At 43.5% G+C, this 25,247-nt stretch overlaps 1 protein-coding gene across 2 annotated transcripts in view; it reads right to left on the reverse strand.

Annotated features, from left to right (window-relative positions):
- Positions 1-25,247, reverse strand: part of LOC137433888 (guanine nucleotide-binding protein subunit alpha-13) — a 92,004-nt gene that overhangs the window by 3,242 nt on the left and 63,515 nt on the right. For both annotated transcript variants that reach the window (XM_068126342.2, XM_068126341.2), the window contains one exon: positions 6,985-7,035. In XM_068126342.2, coding sequence (XP_067982443.1) covers positions 6,985-7,035 — 51 coding nt within the window. The remainder of the gene's footprint in view (positions 1-6,984; positions 7,036-25,247) is intronic.

Here is a 25,247-nt window from a genome sequence, read left to right on the forward strand (position 1 = left end):
GTATTCATTCATGCACTCCCTTGGAGTTCCCTTAGTATGCATGCAAACATTTGGCCTGGTAGGTTTCATGGTTTGAGTTATGGAAACAACACACACACGCACACGCACGCACGCACACGCACACGCACACGCACACACCAAAGTTCACTGCACCTCGTTTTCATGAAGATGCAACAAAGGCTAATAAGCGTTCATAAAATGATGTTATTTGTTTGTGTCCATTACAACATTTAGTCTCTAGACGGAAAGAGTATTATTGGTACTCATGGAGCGTCAATAGCAACATGTACCACAACCATGCATGCAATGCATGCTCCGCGCGCATCACCACACGTCGTTTCAGAGGGGTAGGCATCTTTGACCATTTCGTTGTATTTTGGGTCTTCAGGGTCTTTTGGATCCTCTGGGCCTTTAAGGGTGTTTTGGGTCTTTGAGGTGTTTTGGGTATTCAGGGTCTTTTTGAGCCTCAGGGCCTTGAAGGGTATTTTGGGTCTTTGGGGTATTTTGGGTCTTTGGGGTATTTTGGATATTCAGGGGTCTTGGTGGTCTGAAGGGTCTTGGGGGAATTAAAGGGTCGTCAAAGGTCTGAGGAGTCTCAGCAGTCTTAACGCAATTAAGAGGGTTAATTAAGAGGATGGTAAATTATTTGAAGAAGAACACGTTTTCATCGCATACAAACATAGCGACATAACCACATAACCATATACGTTTGCTCTATTATAATAAGATGCTGCCATCGCTTTAGATAGATTGAGGTGAACATAATTTGGAACGCTTTCACACACGTCTCCTAATCCCTGAAAAAATTTCTTACGTAACAAATTACTTTGCATATTTTCTCTTGGGCATGCACATTTACTGTACTTTCAGGAACACATTTTGTAGTAGCACAAGGCAAAACACCACAAACAAAAACACCACTCAGTAGGGAACACACCTCCACCAGGCTGAACAGTTTACGTTTTGTATCCCACTGATATAGGCTGAATCTGCGTCCGAACGATTGGTACTTGTCACACACCAAAATCGAACGAGCTAGTTCTCATCACCTACCCAACTCATCCACCAATTTGTGTCACAATACATCCACAACCTTTTGAAATCTCGTGCTTCATATCTCTTTTGGCCACATCTCTCAATGGTGAAGAATCACTTGAAAAAATATATAGTATCTGGATCCAGATCTTCACAAAAATAGAATCAACTCATCATTGTCACACAACCAAACTGTCCAACAAATTTCGTCTGAATCCACCCATAACTTTGAGATATCCTGCTCACAGACAAACAAACAGACAAAGAGACAAAAAGGTAAAGAGACACCTTCGGCGGCGGAGGTAACTATGTATACACAAAGAATTAAGTTAAGCACCCCCCCCGTTTTTTTACAACCTCGCACATTACAAGTTTGTTGTCGTCAAAACAGTGTAATATACCCATGATATTGCTATATTTTCTGGAGAAGTGATATTATGGTCACATAAAAACATAACAATCATGCCGTTTTCAATATGTTATTCTGAATAATTTAAGGTGAAATTTTTTGGGAATTTTAGGCATATTTTCACCTCAATTTAAGTATGGAGCTATAGGTCCATCACGGACAGTGTGGATGACGTTTATGTTTTCTAACGTACAGTCATTGTTCTGAGAAGACCTCTAGCGATCTTTGCGTCAATAACGTGTGTAGGACCCACGTGATCGGATCACTGACTCAACCAATCACTTTTTTTCACTTTGATCACTCAATTTCATCAATGGATAATTGCTAATGTCATACCAATCATTATTTGATCTCACATACCTTAGAATATATGCCAATGTATACATATACACAAAGAATATATATTAGGGGGTGCTTACCTTAATTCGTTGTGTAGGGGTGCTTAACTTAATTCTTTGTGTATAGTATGTAGGCTTGCTGCTTGTTCACGCATACGCGACAAGAAACGCACGTGCTTCATAGCATGAGAAGTCACTCCCATGTGAGTTGTTCGTCACAAGGGGTACATGTCATTATCATCACGCAATAGATACAACATGATAGAGCTTATGAGCATGCATGGGACTTCCTGTTAGTTCATTGGATCCCTCCCAGCCCCCTCCCTTCCCTCTCCTCCTCTACCCCCCCCCCTCCCCACCCCCTTCCTTCCCTCTCCTCCTCCTTCTCCACCCACCCCCCTCCCCGCCCCCTTCCTTCCCTCTCCTCCTCCACCCCCCTCCCTCCCCGTCCCCTTCCTTCCCTCTCCTCCTCTACCCACCCCTCCCCACCCCCTTCCTTCCCTCTCCTCCTCCTTCTCCACCCACCCCCCTCCCCGCCCCCTTCCTTCCCTCTCCTCCTCCACCCACCCCCCTCCCCGTCACCTTCCTTCCCTCTCCTCCTCCTCCCCGCCCCCTTCCTTCCCTCTCCTCCTCCACCCACCCCCCTCCCCATCACCTTCCTTCCCTCTCCTCCTCCTCCCCACCCCCTTCCTTCCCTCTCCTCCTCCTCCTCCTCCACCCCACTTCTCCCCCCACCTTCACCTCAACAATCTTCCTCCCCTCCACATCCCAGTGTACCGCCCCCCCTGGTGAACGTTAAACCGGGTTGCGCACTGGCACCATCAGCCAGTGCAGTCCGTTTTACACTTGAACTTCTCTTCGCACATCTTTCGTCGGTCAACTTTTACACAAAGCATTTGGTGCCTGAAATCTGCAGCAATCAAATCAGCACTTTACCTCGAGCAGATCTTTCAGGTTTTCATGGAATTTATTGGCCTGATGGGGAGGTTTGTGGCAAAGAGTCCGACACTGGCATCGGTTATTCGAGCTCGGTTGGGCGATTGGCCTTCCACGCCGTTTTGGCGACTTGGCAATTCTCCCGAAACAAGATTCGTTTGCCACCTCAAAAGGTTCCAACCTCAATCGTTAATGCAAAGACCTTCAACTGAATTTAAAGTGGCATCTTCCGAGATGCCAGTCCTCACCACTAGGCCACCACCGTCCACCGCAAAACTGGTCTCGCTCAGCACAGCTTGTGCTGCACGTCTCATAAGAATGCAGATTAGATCAACAATATGTCTCCTACAACTGCAGTCACAAAATCATGCTTTTTGAGTACATTTTTGGTTTGGATGCAAGATACACTTTCCACAAACACCCCCGGGGAAATACCGATAAATTATTCCAGGGGAACTGACTGCGTGTGCACTGTGTCACGTCCTGCGACACGACGTCTTTCCATGCGACAGTTTGACGGAAGCACTTTTCTCATTTCGAAGCTGCTCTTGCTTGCGTGCCAATTCGTGCATGACAAATGATGTTTCCTGTATACCACAAAGGTAGTAAACGCTACCGACAATTTCATAATCATCGTAAGGACAAGACAATTGGATAAGTAATATGACGTCATGAGTTGCCAATCCAACTACACACCTCCCATCACTTTTCACCTCCGCCACCAAAGATGGATGGAGGTTATGTTTTCACCCCTGTCCGTCTGTTTGTCAGTCTGTGAACAAAATATCTCAAAAAGTTGTGGACGTATTCGGACGAAATTTGGCAGAGATAGAGTGTATGTGACGAGGATAAAATGATTAGATTTTGGTGAAGATCCGGATTCGGATCCGTTTACTAGAATTTTTAAAGTGATTCTTCACCATTGGGAGATAGGGCCAAAAATGATATGTAGCAGGATATCTCAAAAAGTTGTGGACGGATTCAGACGAAATTTTGCGGAGGGATTGGGTATGTGGCGAGGATAAAATGATTAGATTTTGGTGAAGATCCGGATTCGGATCCGTTTACTAGAATTTTTAAAGTGATTCTTCACCATTGGGAGATAGGGCCAAAAATGATATGTAGCAGGATATCTCAAAAAGTTGTGGACGGATTCAGACGAAATTTTGCAGAGAGGTTCGGTATGTGACGAGGATAAAATGATTAGATTTTGGTGAAGATCCGGATTCGGATCCGTTTACTAGAATTTTTAAAGTGATTCTCACCATTGGGAGATAGGGCCAAAAATGCTATATAGCAGGATATCTCAAAAGGTTGTGGACGGATTCAGACAAAATTTTGCGGAGAGGTTGGGTATGTGACGAGGATAAAATGATTAGATTTTGGTGAAGATTTTAAGTAAGGTGTGTAAGATAGTAAGGTGTGGCCCGCTCTGGAGAAATCACAATATGAATGCGTTTTATTTTTTATAAAAGAACGAGGGGTTATAATAGAGTAAAGCAAATAAGGCACAGGATGGGGTACGTGGTGATTGAGGAAGGAGGGAGGAGGAAGGAGTTCAAGGAAGGCTATTTCGGATTCGGATCCGTTTACTAGAATTTTTAAAGTGATTCTTCACCATTGGGAGATAGGACCAAAAATGATATATAGCAGGATATCTCAAAAAGTTGTGGACGGATTCGGACGAAATTTGGCAGAAATAGAGTGTATGTGACGAGGATAAAATGATTAGATTTTGGTGAAGATCCGGATTCGTATCCGGCTACTAGAATTTAAAAAGTGATTCTCACCATTGGGAGATAGGACCAAAAACGATACATATCAGGATATCTCAAAAAGTTGTGCACGGATTCAGACGAAATTTTGCGGAGAGGTTCGGTATGTGACAAGGATAAAATGATTAGATTTTGGTGAAGACGCGGATTCGGATCCGTTTACTAGAATTTTAAAAGTGATTCTCACCATTGGGAGATAGGGCCAAAAACGATACATATCAGGATATCTCAAAAAGTTGTGGACGGATTCAGACGAAATTTTGCGGAGAGGTTCGGTATGTGACGAGGATAAAATGATTAGATTTTGGTGAAGATGCGGATTCGGATCCGTTTACTAGAATTTTAAAAGTGATTCTCACCATTGAGAGATAGGGCCAAAAATGCTATATAGCAGGATATCTCAAAAAGTTGTGGACGGATTCAGACGAACTTTGGCAGGAATAGAGTGTATGTGACAAGGATAAAATGATTAGATTTTGGTGAAGATCCGGATTCGGATCTGTTTACTATAATTTTAAAAGTGATTCTCACCATTGGGAGATAGGGCCAAAAATGCTATATAGCAGGATATCTCAAAAAGTTGTGGACGGATTCGGACGAAATTTGGCAGAGATAGAGTGCATGTGACGAGGATAAAATGATTAGATTTTGGTGAAGACGCGGATTCGGATCCGTTTACTAGAATTTTAAAAGTGATTCTCACCATTCGGAGATAGGGCCAAAAATGATACATATCAGGATGTCTCAAAAAGTTGTGGATGGATTCAGACGAAATTTGGCAGAGAGGTTCGGTATGTGACGAGGATAAAATGATTAGATTTTGGTGAAGACGCGGATTCGGATCCGTTTACTAGAATTTTAAAAGTGATTCTCACCATTGGGAGATAGGGCCAAAAATGATACATATCAGGATATCTCAAAAGGTTGTGGACGGATTCAGACGAAAATTGGCAGAGATAGAGTGTATGTGACAAGGATAAAATGATTAGATTTTGGTGAAGACGCGGATTCGGATCCGTTTACTAGAATTTAAAAAGTGATTCTCACCATTGGGAGATAGGGCCAAAAACGATACATATCAGGATGTCTCAAAAAGTTGTGGACGGATTCAGACGAAATTTTGCGGAGAGGTTCGGTATGTGACGAGGATAAAATGATTAGATTTTGGTGAAGACGCGGATTCGGATCCGTTTTCTAGAATTTAAAAAGCGATTCTCACCATTGGGAGATAGGGCCAAAAACGATACATATCAGGATATCTCAAAAAGTTGTGGACGGATTCAGACGAAATTTTGCGGAGAGGTTCGGTATGTGACGAGGATAAAATGATTAGATTTTGGTGAAGACGCGGATTCGGATCCGTTTACTAGAATTTTAAAAGTGATTCTCACCATTGGGAGATAGGGCCAAAAACGATACATAAAAGGATATCTCAAAAAGTTGTGGACGGATTCAGACGAAATTTTGCGGAGAGTTTGGGTATGTGACGAGGATAAAATGATTAGATTTTGGTGAAGACGCGGATTCGGATCCGTTTACTAGAATTTTAAAAGTGATTCTCACCATTGGGAGATAGGGCCAAAAACGATACATAAAAGGATATCTCAAAAAGTTGTGGACGGATTCAGACGAAATTTTGCGGAGAGTTTGGGTATGTGACGAGGATAAAATGATTAGATTTTGGTGAAGATGCGGATTCGGATCCGGCTATTATAATTTTAAAGTGATTCTTAACCATTGGGAGATCGGGCCAAAAATTATATATAGCAGGATATCTCAAAAAGTTGTGGACGGATTTGGACGAAACTTGGTGGAGATGTTGGGTGTGTGAAAGTGACTAATCCTTTCGATTTTGGTGAAGATCTGAATATGGATTCGGATACGACAATTACTCGATTTCCAAGTGATACTTCATCATTGAGAGATTGGGCAAAAAGCGATATATAACATTTAAAAAAAAGTTGTGGATCAGTCATGAATAAACATGGTGGACGAGTTGGTTAGGTGACAAGAACAAGCCGATTTGATTTTGGTTCAGGCCCGAATCTAGATTCGGCCTATCATTTCGATACAAACCATAAACTGTTCAGCCTAGCGGAGGTGTGCGATCTACCGGTGCCCTTCTAGTTTGTATATTTGTCTGTGAGCAGGATATCTCAAAAAGTTGTGGATGGTTTCAGATGAAACTTCGTTGAAATCTAGCTTACTCATTCATGCATCATGAATAATAAATAATGAGGTGGTGCATTTTACAATTACAATCAACACACTTCCTTCTTCCTCACTTCAGAGAGATCACAAGAACATCTCCATGATATCCCTTTTGCCCTTTCCTCGTGTTCCCTCCTCTGTTGTTCCACCATTTCCTCAGAAGTTGTCACATAGCATTTGCTAATCTTATCAGCATCTATAAATGTCAGTTTGACTTCCACACCAAAAAGGATGATCATCCAAACCTTGCATCAAACCTTTATCATCATTACTTACTTACCAGCTGACCCACACGGTCCAAGTTGTCAAGGAAATACTTGACGGACTCCCCCTGAAACACAAAAGGAGATTGTTCATAAGCGGAGATCATGTGGTCAAAGTAGCAAGACACAGAAAAAACAAATAAGTAAAAAAAAAATTAAAAGCTCTTGGCAAATGCATCAAGGTGTGAGGTTTGTAAATTCGTGCAGCGGCTCACAAAAAGGCAATTAATAAATAAGTTAAAATATTAACGATCACATCAGCTATCACATCACCCAATGTTGCAGTTAAACAGAAAAATACAGCAAAACAAATAAATGGTCACCCATTGACAGACGGTGAAACGTATTCGTACTCGAGTCTCGGACCTTCACTTTACCGTTGGGAAATCTCAACAAAATGCAGACATTTCGGAATCCTTTCGAACATTTCGAACATAGGCCTGTGTGATGTTGCGGATTTATGTACAAGGAAATACGAGGAAGTTCAACGTCGGAGGCCTTCAGGCCCTTCATGCCCACACATTTCTGCCAATATCTATGTACAGGATCCCTCTATCGCCGGTGCTTGCAGGTACCCGTCTAATTCCTATTTAAACCGATCTACAGTTTCTGCTGCCCACTGCTCTTCCAGGGTGACCATTCAATGCACCAACGACTCTCGGAGTGAAACACCCTTGCTTTAACGATGGGCAAAAATCGATATATAGCAAGATATATCAAAGAGTTATGCACGAGTTATGACACAACTTGGTGGATGAGTCGGGTAGCTGACAAGAAGCAGCCGATTCGATTTGGGTTGAGGTCCAGATCCAGATGCGGCCTATCGGTGGGATACAAATCATAAACTCTCCAGCCTGGCGGAGGGATGCGCTCCGAGTGCTGTTCTACTTTGCCCTATCATGATCGTTTGTCCTTCCATTCCACATGCATGCTGCTCACTTGAATGAGCATTAAAAAAAACATCTTGGTTTTGGTGAAAACAAATAATTTGGGAGTAAAGGGTTGAGGGAATAACTTGACAGAGGGACAATCATGAAGGTTAAAAATAATTTCAGAGCTGAATAGGGAGGGTCAAGTTAATTAGAGGAGAAAATTGCAGCAAACAAATGAGTTGGCATGCAACGCAACACCCCGCACAGCCTCAGCTATACGAGAACCCGTGAACGTGTCTGTGATGGAAGTAGCAGTGCACGTTCAACTCACGACCCTGCTGTCATCATCAAGGCTGCAGCATCGGGGTCAGCTCGTTCGCTTCCGGTTTCCAAATTGGCCAGATTTAAAAAAAAATTGCAAGATGGGTGTTTAAACCAAACATGCGTGACAAGCCAGCTTTCAGGAATGGCACATGATAGAATGTTTTTCCCTCACGCCAAACCCCTAGCCCCGACCAATCCCCCAACCCACACTCCCAAGGGTATTTTAAAAAGAGATATATACATATGACATATGCAAATGGGGCAAATTTTACTGTTTAAACACAAAGCAATGACAAGGTTTTTGACAGCATTAGGCACAAAGTCATAAGGGGTGCCTTAAAATCAGCACTTGTTGGAACATCATTTGACCAAGGGTGTGAAAAGGCCTGTACAATTAGCACATGGGGTCAAATGTATCAGAATTGACCTCAACGAAGCAGGTTACAAATTTTTACAAGATCAAGGACCACAAAATAAATCGGATAATCGTCAGAACCACGGCACATCTGCCCTTCCAGCAACGATGCCTACAAATCAGGTGTGCTTCAAACAAAACAATCAGCAAACTCAGTACAAGCCGAAAGCGAACACATTCGCCAGTAAATGTCAGGGAAAGTGCTCAAGTGCCAGGAAACGGACCAATGGCATAGCGTGAAATGCCGAGAGTTGCCTGCACCATCTGGAGGGCATCAAGAGGCCAAGTTTGAGCGGATGGCAATCGATGTAGCAAAGCAGCTGCAAAAGGCCATTCTGCCCCATGTCAAACGAAGGACATGCAGAAAGAACCAGTGGCTCAACGAATGTGCACCGAGGGGGAATAGAAGGGGAACATTGTGCCTAAAGTACAGGAAGAAAACTCCCCAGAGAAACGATGATGAAATTTACCAATCTCACATCTCGGACCATAACAATAGGTGACATCGTTGTGGTATTCACAACCTATTAAGGTGGTGCAAGCTTGGGTATGGCGAGTGTACAGTAAGAAAAGATGAGAGATGAGGATGGTCATATCCAATTTTGATTGTGCGTGACCAAACATGCTGCAGTCATCATCACATGGGACTGGAAGCCTCACTGGAATATTTTGACGATCAAGGTGATGACATAGAAGAAACACTGTCACCAAAACTTGTGAAAATGCAGATGAGGTTCACAAGATGCCATTCATCAATTCGTGTGCGGCAGTGGCTGCTGGTCTTGCATGATCAATTGGAATTCGTTCAGGGTTCCGGTGGTTCAGGGTGCATACTCTGCAAAAGAGACTGCAGGATCATTCACGCCCACCAACGACCAGTGCCTCCAGACGAGTCTTCCGGCTTGACGGAGTCTTCCTTCCGATGAACGATGCCTCACCATACATGCAAAACATCAGGACGACAGTTTGTAGCCGAGTCGTGATCCAAAATCCAGGATGGACTGCTCAAAGGCAAGTGCGCATAACCCCAAGCTACCCCCTCGACTCTTATGGGAAGCTGTTCAAGGTCCACAAACCCACATGCATTCAATCCTTATCGATTGACTGAGTGAACAGCGAGGGACGGATTCATGGACTCGCTTTGCATCAATGAGAAAAAGGCCTTGCAGCAACCGCCGAAAGCCTCCTTGTGCGCGGAACAAATCAAGCCACGAGAGTGATGGAGAGCAATCCGAAGAAGCCAAAAAATGCAAAACGAACCAAACATGAGCAAGATAGTGGGGGAAACGGCTCCAAAGGGACCTGTACGTCATGCACACAAGCAGGGCATGAAGATTTTAAAAGTGCCAGCAGTGGACAATGAGAGACATTCGAAGGACACTGCCTTGCAGCGATTGCCAAAGGCCTCTGCATGCAGAACAATTCAAACCACTGGAGTGATGGAGAGCGAACCCAAGCAGAACCCTAAATATATCGACTTGGGGAGAAAGTGGCTCAACAAAGGGATGGTAAATCGACCCCTCCCGAAACCTCAGCCCTCTCTCCCCCATTCCCCTTCCAAAACAAAAAGACAACTGCATCATCAGTGAAACAGTTGACCTTTCAAATTTCCAAGGAAGGATGATGCGGCGCACACGCACACACATACACATTCACACACGATGCAAACCACATGCAATGGATAGATGGAAGAAGCCGATCAGCAAACGGAAATGACGAGTTTCCTTTGCTTATGCTGAAAGTTGCCAAATATAGATGCTTCTGCTACATCAAGCTTACAGCAACCCAAAGCGCCCCACTCACTCGCACGTGACAAAGGCAGACAGTCAACAATGTCATTTAATTGTTGGCCTGGAAGAAAAGGCAACAGATTTATTGTTCTTGTTTTTTTAACTACTGCCATATGTGTTTGAAGGCTTTGGGCCTGTACCGAGGGTTCATGAAATTTAACTCCCATGTTTTTTTTGTTTTTTTAAAAGTGGCCATTAACATATTGAGCTAAATTATAAGATAGTGGGTTTTTTGTACTCCTAGGATAGTTCTACTATTCAGCGAGTACAGTGGTGGCAAATTGCCGATGATACAGGATGGGCATCCCAAAGGATGTGAGCTCAAATCCAACGTCCTTCTGGGTGGGAATAATGTCCTCATGCCACACCAGGTCTGATCAACATGCGACACAAGACGTCCACGCACTGTGGTCAACTCATTCCCTGCTGCTCCTACAAGAGGTCATTCTGAATGACGAGACGTCCGACCCTTCTCCTCTACTTCCCACTTTTAAAAAAATGGACATCTAGAACAACTTGAGGCAATAAGGCTATTTTTCTTACCAGTTTGAACAATCAACATTAATAGTTATGGCTTCAGGGATGTTGATTGTTGTTATTTTTAAATTATTATTATTGCAACTTATCCCAGCCATATTTAAGGCTCTGCAGGGAACATTGCACCACAGTAGATAAAAAACGGTACCGGGGCCCATCTACATCTGCCTCAAATGCAAGACCCATCAACAAGGCACACCGCCATTTAATGCAACAGCTGCCACCAATGGCTTCATCTAACATTCTCCAACCTCACAACAACCTCACACGACAAGATAAACTGGACAAGCTGCCAACCATCTCACACAACAAGCATGACCTTTCGTCTTACCCTGAACCCACACAATACATCCAACAACAACAAACCAAATCTCACAGGAATCGTCTTAACACAGGACAAATAAATATCAATGGTATCTTTAGAAAAACAAATCAACTTAATCACTTCCTACACAAACATCACATACAGCTTTAATCCAACAATCCAAACTCAAACCATTAGAACAACAAAATTGAACTATTTTAATCCACAGTTAGAAAAGGCAGACCACATGGTTTGGGAAGAGGCCTGCTCTCCCTTGTACACAAGGATATTTTTTCACCAACACAAGAAGTCAAACTAAATCAGCAGCACCACCACTGGGCTGGCACAACCACCAAAATAAACAATTAAAATGATAGCAGACAGTAAATCCTACAATTACATCAACAGCTACATCCTACTGGTCACTTCGTGCCCACCCAACATTATATTAGGGGGCCATTTCAATGCGGAAAACCATCATGGACAGCAAGTTGATAATAAACTTCATCAGTTAGCCAAAGTAAATGATCCCACAAACAACTCATCCGAATACCACAATATTACAAACAAACCCCAACCTCCCCAAACATAACCCTAACCCTAAAATGGCCATGGTTTCTACCTGGGATACCTCGTACTAATTAATATCTGACCACCTGCCCGTTCGTATCATGCATCAGTTACATAAAAGCTTAACTTGACCCACGTAAAACTTTCAAAAATTACGGGAATGAGAACTGCACTCAATGTACTCAAGACACAGAAACGATGGTATCCAAATTTACAGACTAAAATTTAACATTCTTGATGAAATGAAAAAAATATTTTAACATCCTTACCACCTGTAGTAACAGACACGTACCACAAGGTTACAAAAAACCATTCAATCCAAACTTTTAACCAGAAATCAAGCACCTCATTCACACTTCGTAAATGCACAACCCCTTCACACGTACAATAATAAACTAGAACAACACTCTGACATCACGACCTCGACTGATATGCCTCCGCACACATTATTACATCATTATAACACTTGTACAAAGTTTGATTTAAATCCAAGAGCAGTTCTCAAGTTATCACATTTTTACCTGACATGACCTCTGACCTTTGACCTCGGGACCCCCAAAATGTAATCAGTTAATCTTTACATACCTGTACCAAGTGTGAATTAGATCACTTCAGCCGCTCTCAAGTTATAGACCTATTACAGACTTTGACCTTTGACCTCTTGACCCGAAAATCTAATCAGTTAATCTGTACATCATTCTGCATAAGTGTACCAAATTTGGTCAAAATCTCATCACTGGTTCACAATTTATCGTGGCAACAGTATTTTTACCTAACATGACCTCTGACCTTTGGCCTTTGACCTCTTGACCCCAAAATCTAATCGTTAATCTCTACCTCATTATACATACCTGCACCAAGTTTGACTAAGATCCCTTCAGCCGTTCTCAAGTTATCGCGGTAACGAAAACCTATCACGCATGGACGGACGGATGGACAGCCGGATGGACAACCTGAAAACAATGCCTCTGTCGACTTCATCAGCGGAGGCATAAAAATGTCCAATCTTAACATAATCACCCAGCTAGCAACAATTTATATATAATGGAGCAAGTGTTTGTATGTATGTGTGTATGTGTGCATGCATGTCTACTCTATACCCATTGGTTGGACAGCTGGCCTGACTCCACCCACACTTATAACCTGAAGAAATAAACAATCATACATCCACCATTTTGGTAAGCTTGAGACACTTCGGAAGTGTCATATTCACAATCGCCATGCCCTCCCTACAAGTTTTCTGTTCAGTGAAAAACAACCTAAGCTACTGATACAAGGATCATCAAATATCAAAAGACTGGAGCCGATATACTTCATGGGCCTTGTGAAGGTGACCATAGTATATGCATAGGCCTCAGTCTTCAAGCCTTAGGCTTCAGGCCTCTGGTATCAGCTCATAGCCCAGTGCAGATGATATAATGAATCGTGGTTGTAAGGCTCGGAATTATGCGAGCTATATAACCATGTTGTATTATATATGCACGTAAGCAGTATGCATGCTTTTGCTTCATGTACGTAACTCAGGTTATTTTTTTATTTTTGGGGGTGATTAAGGCAGCGTACTGATACCTATACACCGCCAAAATAGAGGACCGCGTCAACAGAACGCGTTGCCAGCCTGGAACAAGATTGCCCAGGGAAAGGGTACTCTGCTAGTACACAGAACCTTTAAACCTTAAAACGAAATGCAAACAACTTTGGCAAACAATTAAAAACAATCATACATCCAACATGACGATCCCAACTCATGAAGCACTGACATACAAGCAACACCATTCCTAGAAACAAAGAACAAGCCAACCTCGTCATGAAATGTCACTCACACATAACCTATAGACCCAATTGCAGAGACGACAGATGCATAATCAAACACGGACATCATTCGATGCCTCCAAGCTGAACAATTTACGTTTTGTATCCACAGATAGGCCGGATCTGGATCCGGACCTGAACCAAAATCGAATCTGCTTGTTCTCGTCACGTAACAAACTCATCCACCCAGTTTGGTCATAAGTCATCCACAACTTTTTGAAATATCGTGCTATATATCGTTTTTGGTCCGATCTCTTAATGAAGAATCACTTTAAAAATTCTCGTATCCAGATCCGGATCTTCACCCAAATCTACTCAATTCATCCTCGTCACACACCCAACCTGTGCACCAAATTCCGTCCATAAGTGTTTGAGATACCTTGCTTGCAAACAGAGAAACAGACAGGGGTGAAAACACAACGTCTCCACACCTTTGGTGGTGAATATTCATTCATTCCTTCCACACCATCATGCAAAATTCAAGTAAACATTGATAACATCCTTGTTATCAATAACACTTGACAATCACTACTTTCACTAAAGGAAGAAGGATTGGGACCTCACCACTCCATGGCTTCTGATATCTCGACCTTAATGCAGCTCACCTTAGATGGATTTAACCACCCCAAACACACTTCACTCACTGCCATAGACATTGACAAAGCTTTCATCATTGTACCTCGTGACACAAGCACCATGCTGTCTGCTTACCCCCACATCTATTACCACCCTCAGATTCTTCTCATGTGTGACACACCCCAAGACTGCATCATGTCATTTGACTGCATCATGTCATTTGGCTGCATCATGTCATTTGACTGCATCATGTCATTTGACTGCATCATGTCATTTGACTGCATCATGTTATCCCCATTTCCATATTCTTACCCATTCCGAGCTCCATACATTTCTTTATGTTTAATTGCATCTGCCAATCTTTGGCCCAATGTGAAAAGGTATCTAGAATTTCCTGAATCTGACAACCCCCTCTCTCTGCTATCGACCTTACCCCCAAGCTCAGTGTCATCTGCAAATTTGGAAACAGACTCTTCACCCCACTGTCCAAATCAATAATGTAAATTATCAATAATAATTGCCGAGTGCTGATCCCCGAGGTAACCACCACTACTTACATTACATCCTCACAGACACTCTTTGCTTCCCATCAATTTTACAATTTTTTTTTCCAAAGTTTCCAATCAAGTTAGGTACCTCACCAGCCACTCCACCATTGGAAGTTCTCCTGACTATTCATGTGTATATGTAGAAGCCAAAACATTTTTTTTAAGGAGTCTGCCATCTCACCCTCATCGTCCACCTATTGTCCCCTGCTACAAAAATAGTCTCACAACAAATATGAGCAACGATGACAAACTTTGGATCTCAAGCTTTATTCCTGGCAGACAAGCACGTGTTGCAATCCACAACATATTTTCATCATATAAAAGGCTCCCAAAGGGGTGTCCCTCACATTAGCTCAACATTAGCTCACAGCAAACAAAATCAACGCAGGGAGTCGTCATTTCCCCCAGCACTTTTAACCTCTTTCTATGACATTCCAGAACCTCCTCCTCATTTGATAATACTCACTTATGCAGGTCACCTTTCCATGACAGTACAAGACGACACCATAAATACTACCACTCCCTTTCTTCAACCATACATGACACACTTCCAACATTAGCTCACAGCAAACAAAATCAACGTCTCGTCACTTAATCAAAAACCACTCTCCGAAAACGTGAATCACAGGACAAACGTGAATCCAACTACCACCCAACCAATCACACTGTACAACCAATTACCACCCAACCAATCACACTGTACAACCAACTATCACCCAACCAATCACATTGTACAACCAACTACCACCCAACCAATCACACTGTACAGCCAACTACCACCCAACCAATCACACTGTACAACCAACTACCACCCAACCAAGCACACTGTACAACTAACTACCACCCAACCAATCACAATGTACAACCAACTACCACCCAACCAATCGCAATGTACAACCAACTACCACCCAACCAATCACACTGTACAACCAACTACCACCCAACCAACCACACTGTACAACCAACTACCACCCAACCAATCACACTGTACAACCAATTACCACCCAACCAATCACACTGTACAACCAATTACCACCCAACCAATCACACTGTAGAACCAATTACCACCCAACCAATCACACTGTACAACCAACTACCACCCAACCAATCACACTGTACAACCAATTACCACCCAATCACACTGTACAACCAATTACCACCCAACCAATCACACTGTAGAACCAATTACCACCCAACCAATCACACTGTACAACCAACTACCACCCAACCAATCACTGTACAACCGACTATCACCCAAATCAATCACACTGTACAACCAACTACCACCAAACCAATCGCACTGTACAACCAAATGCCACCAAACCAATCACTGTACAACCAACTACAATCCAACCAATCACACTGTACAACCAACTATCACCCAACCAATCACAATGTACAACCAACTACCACCCAACCAATCACACTGTACAACCAACCACCACCCAACCAAGCACACTGTACAACCAACTATCACCCAATCAATCACACTGTACAACAAACTACCACCCAACCAATCACAATGTACAACCAACTATCACCCAACCAATCGAATCACACTGTACAACCAACTATCACCCAACCAAGCACACTGTACAACTAACTACCACCCAACCAATCACAATGTACAACCAACTACCACCCAACCAATCGCAATGTACAACCAACTACCACCCAACCAATCACACTGTACAACCAACCACCACCCAACCAAGCACACTGTACAACCAACTATCACCCAATCAATCACACTGTACAACCAACTACCACCAACCCAATCGCACTGTACAACCAAATGCCACCAAACCAATCACTGTACAACCAAATGCCACCAAACCAATCACTGTACAACCAACTACCATCCAGCCAATCACACTGTACAACCAACTACCACCCAAACAATCACTGTACAACAGACTACCACCCAACCAATCACATGTACAACCAACTACCACCCAACCAACCACAATGTACAACCAACTACCACCCAACCAATCACATGTACAACTACCACCCAACCAATCACACTGTACAACCAATTACCACCCAACCAATCACACTGTACAACCAATTACCACCCAACCAACCACAATGTACAACCAACTACCACCCAACCAATCACATGTACAACCAACTACCACCCAACCAATCACACTGTACAACCAATTACCACCCAACCAATCACACTGTACAACCAATTACCACCCAACCAATCACACTGTACAACCAACTACCACCCAACCAATCACTGTACAACCGACTATCACCCAATCAATCACACTGTACAACCAACTACCACCAAACCAATCGCACTGTACAACCAAATGCCACCAAACCAATCACTGTACAACCAACTACCATCCAACCAATCACACTGTACAACCAACTATCACCCAACCAATCACAATGTACAACCAACTACCACCCAACCAATCACACTGTGCAACCAACTACCCAACCAAGCACACTGTACAACCAACTACCACCCAACCAATCACACTGTACAACCAATTACCACCCAACCATTCACACTGTACAACCAACTACCACCCAACCAATCACACTGTACAACCAACTACCACCCAACCATTCACACTGCACAACCAACTATCACCCAACCATTCACACTGTACAACCAAATGGCACCAAACCAATCACTGTACAATCAATAACTCCCCCTAACTAAAAGCCCCAAAATACTTGGAAACACACATGACACTCACATGACCTTCAGTAAAAGACAACAAACTCAAGATAAACTAGACCAAAAACTCAACGTACGAAAAGCATTCACCGACACCAAGTTTGGTCAACAAAAAGAATCCCGAACCTCAATTTACAAACATTTTATCCGAACTACAATTAAGTTTGCAAGTAAAAGTTGGGCCCCCACCATATCGAAAACAATTTAATTAAAAGTTCAAATAACAGAAAATAAAGCACTCGTAACCATTAAAGGCTGCACCCAACTCACCAACATAAATCATCTTCATGCGGAAAATAAAAATACTACTCGATATCAAACACTACCTTGATGACAGAGGTAAACACTTCATTGATGTCACTCAAACACCAGAACACCTGTGTCACCACTTGTTCAATCACTCACCCCTCACTCTCAGCCAACACATCTCACCAGAAACTTACAACAGCATCTTTTACAAACATGACACCGTCACTTTTAAACACATCATCTCAAAAAAACATTCACAATCACATCGGCACCATTGTTTTGTAACAACAGCACAACAATAAAATACTCAACAAGCCACGCCCTGTGATCCATCCATCTGAACAAACCCTCCCACACTCCTCCAGAGTAACATTATCTAGACTTTGTTCCGGTTACCACCCCACACTTAAAACATCTCAACACAAACTCGACCCCACTCAGGACCTTTTCTGCCTGCGCTGTCACCTTGACCTCGACAATGTACACCACTTAATTACAACCTGCTCTCAACTCCCACAATGCAAACAACTATTTAACATTTCTTCTTCACTCGACCTCTGGAGGAACCCGGTTGGAGTGACCGGTAAATCAACACCAGTGGCATCAATACGAATTACATGAAAGCACAATAAAGTGGCAAATTTGTGAATACTTAGTTTTCATCAGCTTGTTCCCTTGCGTGACCTCTATGAGTGGGTTCACAATGGGGGCAAGGAAGGATCTTTCAACAGAACAGCGTGTGAAGATCCAAACTGCGAGATCACACCAAGAAACTAGAACGGCACTCAGTAGAGAGCATACCTCCACCTGGGTGGCCATATCACTCAATGGTGAAGAATCACTTTCAAAATTCTACGAGCTGGATCCGGATCCGGATATTCACCAAAATTGAACTGCAAGAACAATGGGGGGAGGAGCCATTTGAAGGGGAGGTGGGGGGAGGTGGGGGGAGGGAGGGAGAGGTATAAAACACATGGACACTGCTAGGACTTCCAGGAAAGAAGTTGGTATTTCAAAAAAGTGGTTCTGGGGTGAAGTAACGGGGCTAGAAAAGATCAAGGTTTTGGATGGAGGTGTGCCAAGATAAGAGATGGTGGTGAACAGCTGTTTTAAAGACCTGGAGGGAGGAGTGGGATTGAAAAGAGTGTGGGAGTTTGTACAAGAGGCGTGAGTAAAGAGGAATGAAACAGTGAAGGTGCGCAGAGATTCTTGATTTTGGCAATTTCACCAGAAGAGGGTTGCTGGCAGATCTTGTGCGACCTGTAGGAATATTTGGGGGACAGAGCACAGTTAGAGCTGGAGAAGCTAGGCCGGATAGAAGTCGGGAGAAGACAAAGACCACCCACCTGCCTGCGGTGAGTGAGTGAAAGGCCCTCACAATCAGCTTCATCGCGGGAGATTCCAATGATTCTGAAAGCTTTGGTTGCAACAGCGTGAAGCCAGCGTGAAGGTGAAGCGTGAAGGTGAAGCATGAAGGTGAAGCGTGAACAGCGTGAAGGTGAAGCGTGAACAGCGTGAAGGTGAAGCGTGAACAGCGTGAAGGTGAAGCGTGAACAGCGTGAAGGTGAAGCGTGAACAGCGTGAAGGTGAAGCGTGAACAGCGTGAAGGTGAAGCGTGAACAGCGTGAAGGTGAAGCGTGAACAGCATGAAGGTGAAGCGTGAACAGCGTGAAGGTGAAACGTGAACAGCGTGAAGGTGAAACGTGAACAGCGTGAAGCCGAGCTAGGTGTGAGGCAGGAGCACCAGCCCAGAGCGGAGAGCAGTATTCCATTGAACTGCAGATGAAAGCCTTGTATGTGGTGAGGAGCTCAGGTATGCCAAGGATGCCCAGTTGGCGACTGGCTTTGGAGGCCAGCTTGGAAATGTGGTTTTCCCAGAAAAGATCATGGCAGATCATGAGACCCAAAAGCTTGAGCGACAGAACTTCTTGGAGAGGATTATTCAGAAAGTAGATGGGAGGGTTAGCCAGTCGGTCTTTTCGGAGAGACAAAGTGAGGGTGTGAGATTTGTCAGGATTGAAAGACATGTTCCACTTGTTTGAAACAGTCTGTGATTTTGTCCAGGTCTGCAGAGAGTGAGAAGGCTGCAGACTGCCGATCTGAGGGATGAGGAATGGAGCGGCAGAGAGTGGAGTCATCAGCAAAGAGATAGAGAGGATTTTCAAGAGAGTCAGAGAGATCATTGATGAAGACCAGAAAAAGCACAGGGCCCAGAACACTGCCTTGGGGAACTCCAGCCTGAACAAGAAGGGGGAGATGAGAGAAATCCATTCAGGGCCACACGTCGACTACGACCAGAGAGGAAGTCCGCAAGCCATGCGTGGAGATTTCCATGGATACCATAGGAGAGTTTGGTGAGCAGGGCTGGGTGCCAGACCGTATCGAAGGCACGAGATATGTCAAGGGGGACAGCTCTAATTTCCTGTTTGGCATCGAGGACCTCCATCCATTCTTGAGACAGCAGAAGCAGCATGTCCAGAGTAGAGTGACCAGGTCTGAAACCAAATTGATGATCAGAGATCAAGCCATTGGAGAAGTGGAAGGATTTGATATCCGAAGAACTGTCCATCACTGTATACTGTATGAAGAACTGTATACTGTCCATTACTTTTTCAGATATCGTGCTGTATATCGTCTTTTGCCCCATCACTCAATAGTGAAGAATCACTTTAAAATTTTAAAATTCTCGTATCTGGATCGGGATCCGGATCTTCACCAAAATCTAATCGATTCGTCATTCTCACACACCCAACGTATTCCCCAAGTTTTGTCCGAATCCGCCCACAACTTCTTGAGATATCCTGTTCACAAACAGACAGACAGACAGGGGTGAAAACATAACCTCCGTCAACCTTCAGTGGTTGTAGTAATAATCTCCTCTTGCACTCTATCCAACACAACCATCTTACTTGCAGATTACTGTTTCCTTTCCACCTGTGCTGTTCATTCACCCCCTTGCTCAGAGTCAAAGTGTGACCGCACTCACTGTCCCTTTGTCATCCCACACTTCCATGAGCCTCAATATTGGAAAAAAAAAAAATCCATACGTCTCACATCCATATTTAGAAGTATATTAATATAGGTCCATGGCAATACCCTGTGGTGATGCCTCCTTTGAATCAGCTTCCTAAATACTCGACTTTTGAAATGACATATGAGTGCAAAATGAGGCCTTTTGCGCATGCGTTGTGTGAGTTAACACTGACTTAGTTCTGCTGCTGCTGTAGCAGCTGCTGTTGCTCGTGTGAAATCTGCGATTCAAATTGGCTTTTAACACACACTAAGACACACACTAACCACACACACTTCTTTTAGCAATAGATGTAAAAAAAAATCCAGTATATTTTGTCATGTCCCTGAACCAAACAAACAATCGACCATATAAAACACAATTTCAGTTTGTGTGTTTGTACAGATGTCTCTCCCCCTTCATAGGGGGTAGGTTTTAAAGGCCAATCTTTTAACACAACTGCATGTTCCCTTCAGTCTATTGTTAAGGATAAAACAAACTCGAAAAACATTTCCCATAAAAGAGCAATTATGTCTCTTCTATTGGAAGTGTAGATGGTGGCTCGTAAACTGAGCCTCAAGGGTGGTGTACAGAAGCGTTTTCTTTTTTAAACAACAATAAATAGAAGGCGCAGGGAGGTGAAATTCGCTGCACGTGATGTACTCATTTACATCCGTATTAAAAACAAAAAAAACAACAAAAAAAACATCATTTACATCCGTATGATGTCTAATAAATAAAGAAGATAGAAGCACACCAGAGACTAGGCCGAGGCTTCAGAAATTGGCACACTCACAAAGCTGCACCATCGACTAAACTGTTCCAACCTGTCATATTTGAAGGGCTTTTTTACTAGTCTGTTTATAACAGCCCTCACAGCCCCTGTAGCTCGTTTAAAATATCATTTTAAACTTACCCTGTACATTCAAAAGTCCCAAATATGTCCCCGTCGGTGTTTGGAAGCACCTAATCCAAATACAGTCCATTCAATTGTAGCAATCTATCGGCGGTTTGTGTCGTACACGCCCATCTACTCTGGCCTCAAATCAACCCACCTGGTAGGGGAGTTTGTTGTACGAGCAGGTACCCGTTTGGTGAGCTGAGAAAGTTCTAAGTTGTTCGTTGTACAGAGGCACAGCCATAGGTACTTCTTCAAATATGTTCGACTTTTTTTAGAGCTTTGTGAGCCATTTCAGGTAACAATCCTTATCCCAGATGCGTGATATATTTTCTTTCGCCCCAAACACTCAGATTTCCTGGGGTTTCTGCTCATGCGCAACAAAAATTCTGGGGGCGGTTGACGTCATTTCTAAAGTCAGGTATTGTAGCTTATATGGCAGGACGGCAGATTTTTTAAGAAGATGAGCAGCAAGGTGTGGGACTCTCCATCAAATGTATCACACCGCAAAATGGCCAGCAGAAGAACCTCTCACTTTATGACTTTTTTTTTTCCTGAATTTTTTTATTTCTTTCTGTTTTTGCTGCAAATTCATTTATCTGTCAGAATGGGATTTAGTGGGTCAATGTTCCAGTATAACAAGGAGGTGCAACGCACGCCTTCTACCATGCAAAGTCTATGGCCTAAAGACCTGGCAAATTAGTGAAACAGTGATTTTTCCTCATTCAGAGAAAGACAAAGTCTACACTACAACAAAAGGTTCAAAGGTCGAAACAGAGTGCACCCTCTCGTTTCATATCTGGACCGAACAACAAAAGGACCGAGTCGTGCAGGTGATCTCAGAAGGAGAAAACCTGTTGCACAAGCACTATTTTAGTGGGGGTTGGAGGCATTGAAGGGGAGGGGGTGTGCGAGGGCTGCATGCCATTATCAACCCAACTTCATCTTATGGCCTTGGCTGCCATATACTGCAGCAGCAGCATTGCATTTTTGATATTGCTCCGAAGAGAAATAGATCAGTTAACGGGCCCCTGGTGATGAAATTCTGCCTCCAATCCTCCCCTCAGCCTTGAGCCCATAAATTAAAAGGATTCCTCTCACACAAAGATCAAGTTTTTGGGTAGGTTACGTACCCGGGCAAAACTGTCTGCGCGAATTATGTTTTATCCATTATGCTCAGGTCCACACCGTACAGCAAATGTCTGGTCTACGACAACACCATCGTAATACATTGATGCAATACAGCATCGTAATCACTACGAATGCTGCAGATATTCTATACCTTGGTAGACTATGAAGATTAACCCACATCTGTTAAAACAGCAGCTGGCATTGCTGCAGCAGATTGCTTTGTGCTTACAGAATTTGAGCCGCAGCCTGGAGAAGGTTGGAGCAATGCCAATGAGTAACAAATGTCCCTCAAGGTGCATGTTGGCCAGATGGAGAGTGAGTGGTTGAGTGGTTGAGAAGAGGAGGGAGGGATGGGAGGTGGCATGGCATGAGCTGCACCTTATGAAGACATGTGAAAGTGAAGCTGTACTCTGCAATTATTGCAAAAGTATTATCTGGATTGACAGGCTCCCGAAGTCCCTTGGATTTTAAAAGTTTCGTCCATACTTTTTTTACATAGCGACCGAAGTCTGATGGAGGTGTTTTGTACATACTGCAGTATTCACATGCAGACAAGGACAATAAGGAGAAATTAATGTACTTTGACATGAATGACAAGGGCAATGAACAAATAACACTTACAACATGGGGCAACACTTACAACATGGGGCAACACTTACAACATGGGGCAACACTTACAACATGGGGCAACACTTACAACATGGGGCAACACTTACAACATGGGGCAACACTTACAACATGGGGCAACACTTACAACATGGGGCAACACTTACAACATGGGGCAACACTTACAACATGGGGCAACACTTACAACATGGGGCAACACTTACAACATGGGGCAACACTTACAACATTGGGCAACACTTACAACATGGGGCAACACTTACAACATGGGGCAACACTTACAACATGGGGCAACACTTACAACATGGGGCAACACTTACAACATGGGGCAACACTTACAACATTTACAACATGGGGCAACACTTACAACATGGGGCAACACTTACAACATGGGGCAACACTTACAACATGGAACTTACAATATTGGATTTGATTTGGGACAACACTTGCAATATGAGACAACACTTGCAATATGGGACGTGATATGGGACAACACTTACAATAAGGGATTTGATATGGGACAACACTTAAAATATGGGATTTGCTATGGAACAACACTTACAATATGGGATTTTGAAAAAAAAATTGAAGATTTTGAAAAAAACACAATGGGATTTGAACCTGAGAGCCCAACATGAGAGCGACATGGTCAGATGCTATCTTTCCAAAAACACAATTACACGCCATCAATATACTGTATCTCACTACTTTTACGCATGACACATTTGGAAACGTATCCAAAATCAAATACCTTTTCAAACTTACATCTCGGATACAGTCTTTTCAAGATGGCAACTGAACAACGGCCACCAGCTTAGAATTCCTGATAGGGCCAAATCTTTCCTTTGACATACTCAGCTTGTAAGGGTGTGCAAGGTCTTCATCCAAAAGTGTTTATTAATATGGCTGGTTCCCTCTACCATTTACAGGAAGTGTTGCTTCCAATTCCCCACCCCCAAACCCACTGAGGCCGTAGAACAAAAGGTGCTCCATGCCATTGGCATCTCATGATAGAGGACTGAATATGGCGACAGCAAACAGGTTGGTTGGTATTGCAGTTATTTGTCGGTTCTCTCCTGGTTTTACTCCTGCCCTATCACCTCTGCCAAACCCGTGCCCCTCTCAGGCGCACGAGGTCTACCAGAAGCCCGTTCCTTGTTATCCTCCACAAGTCTAAACTTAACGGTCACATCCACTCACTCATTGTCCTCCACTCCTCTTCTCTCGCCGGTGGAATTCCCTTCCCAAGTTTATCTCGATGTCTTTCCTCCTGGATTACAAAAGTGCTACCCACCGCCACCTCATGGTCTTTTCCATTTATACCTCTCACCCTTAAGACACCAAATGTTCCCACCCTTCACTCGGAAGTCCTCCTCTCATGGGTGATGCATCAGCATGTTCTTGTCCGATCCTTTTCCCTTTTGTCTCATTACATCTTGATTGACCCTTTGCCATAAAAAGGTGATCTCTTTATAAGAACAAATTTTTAGCGATTCTGGTCTGTAATGTCTCATTAACATATTTTCATCCCAAATCTCATTACCAGCATGTCCATAATGGTCTGAAGAAGTCACTTGGAAAACGTACAAATAAAATCCTGGTACTCCAAATTGAAGTCAAAGAGGTAGTTGGAGCCTGTAACTGCCTTGTGCTGGCAAGATGGACGACTGGAAGTCTGCACGTTCTTCTTTGAGATGTGCAGTCCGGGTAAGAATTGCTCCCAGTTACAAACTGTCGTTCTGGTGTTTCGGAGGCAGGGCGAGGGATTGGATGGATGTTACACTGGGTGTCCTGTCTGCCTAGGGAGGATTAGTTGGTGGACAAGGTAAAGATCCCAGGTGTCATTCGGTAACAGTAGGCAAGTTTCCGGCATCTCAGCTAAGTTACAAATTCCTGCTCGAACCTACAGGGCGTAC

This window comes from Myxine glutinosa, chromosome 10 (assembly GCF_964187855.1).
Source record: "Myxine glutinosa chromosome 10, kmMyxGlut1.1, whole genome shotgun sequence".
Classification (NCBI taxonomy): Eukaryota; Metazoa; Chordata; class Myxini; order Myxiniformes; family Myxinidae; genus Myxine; species Myxine glutinosa.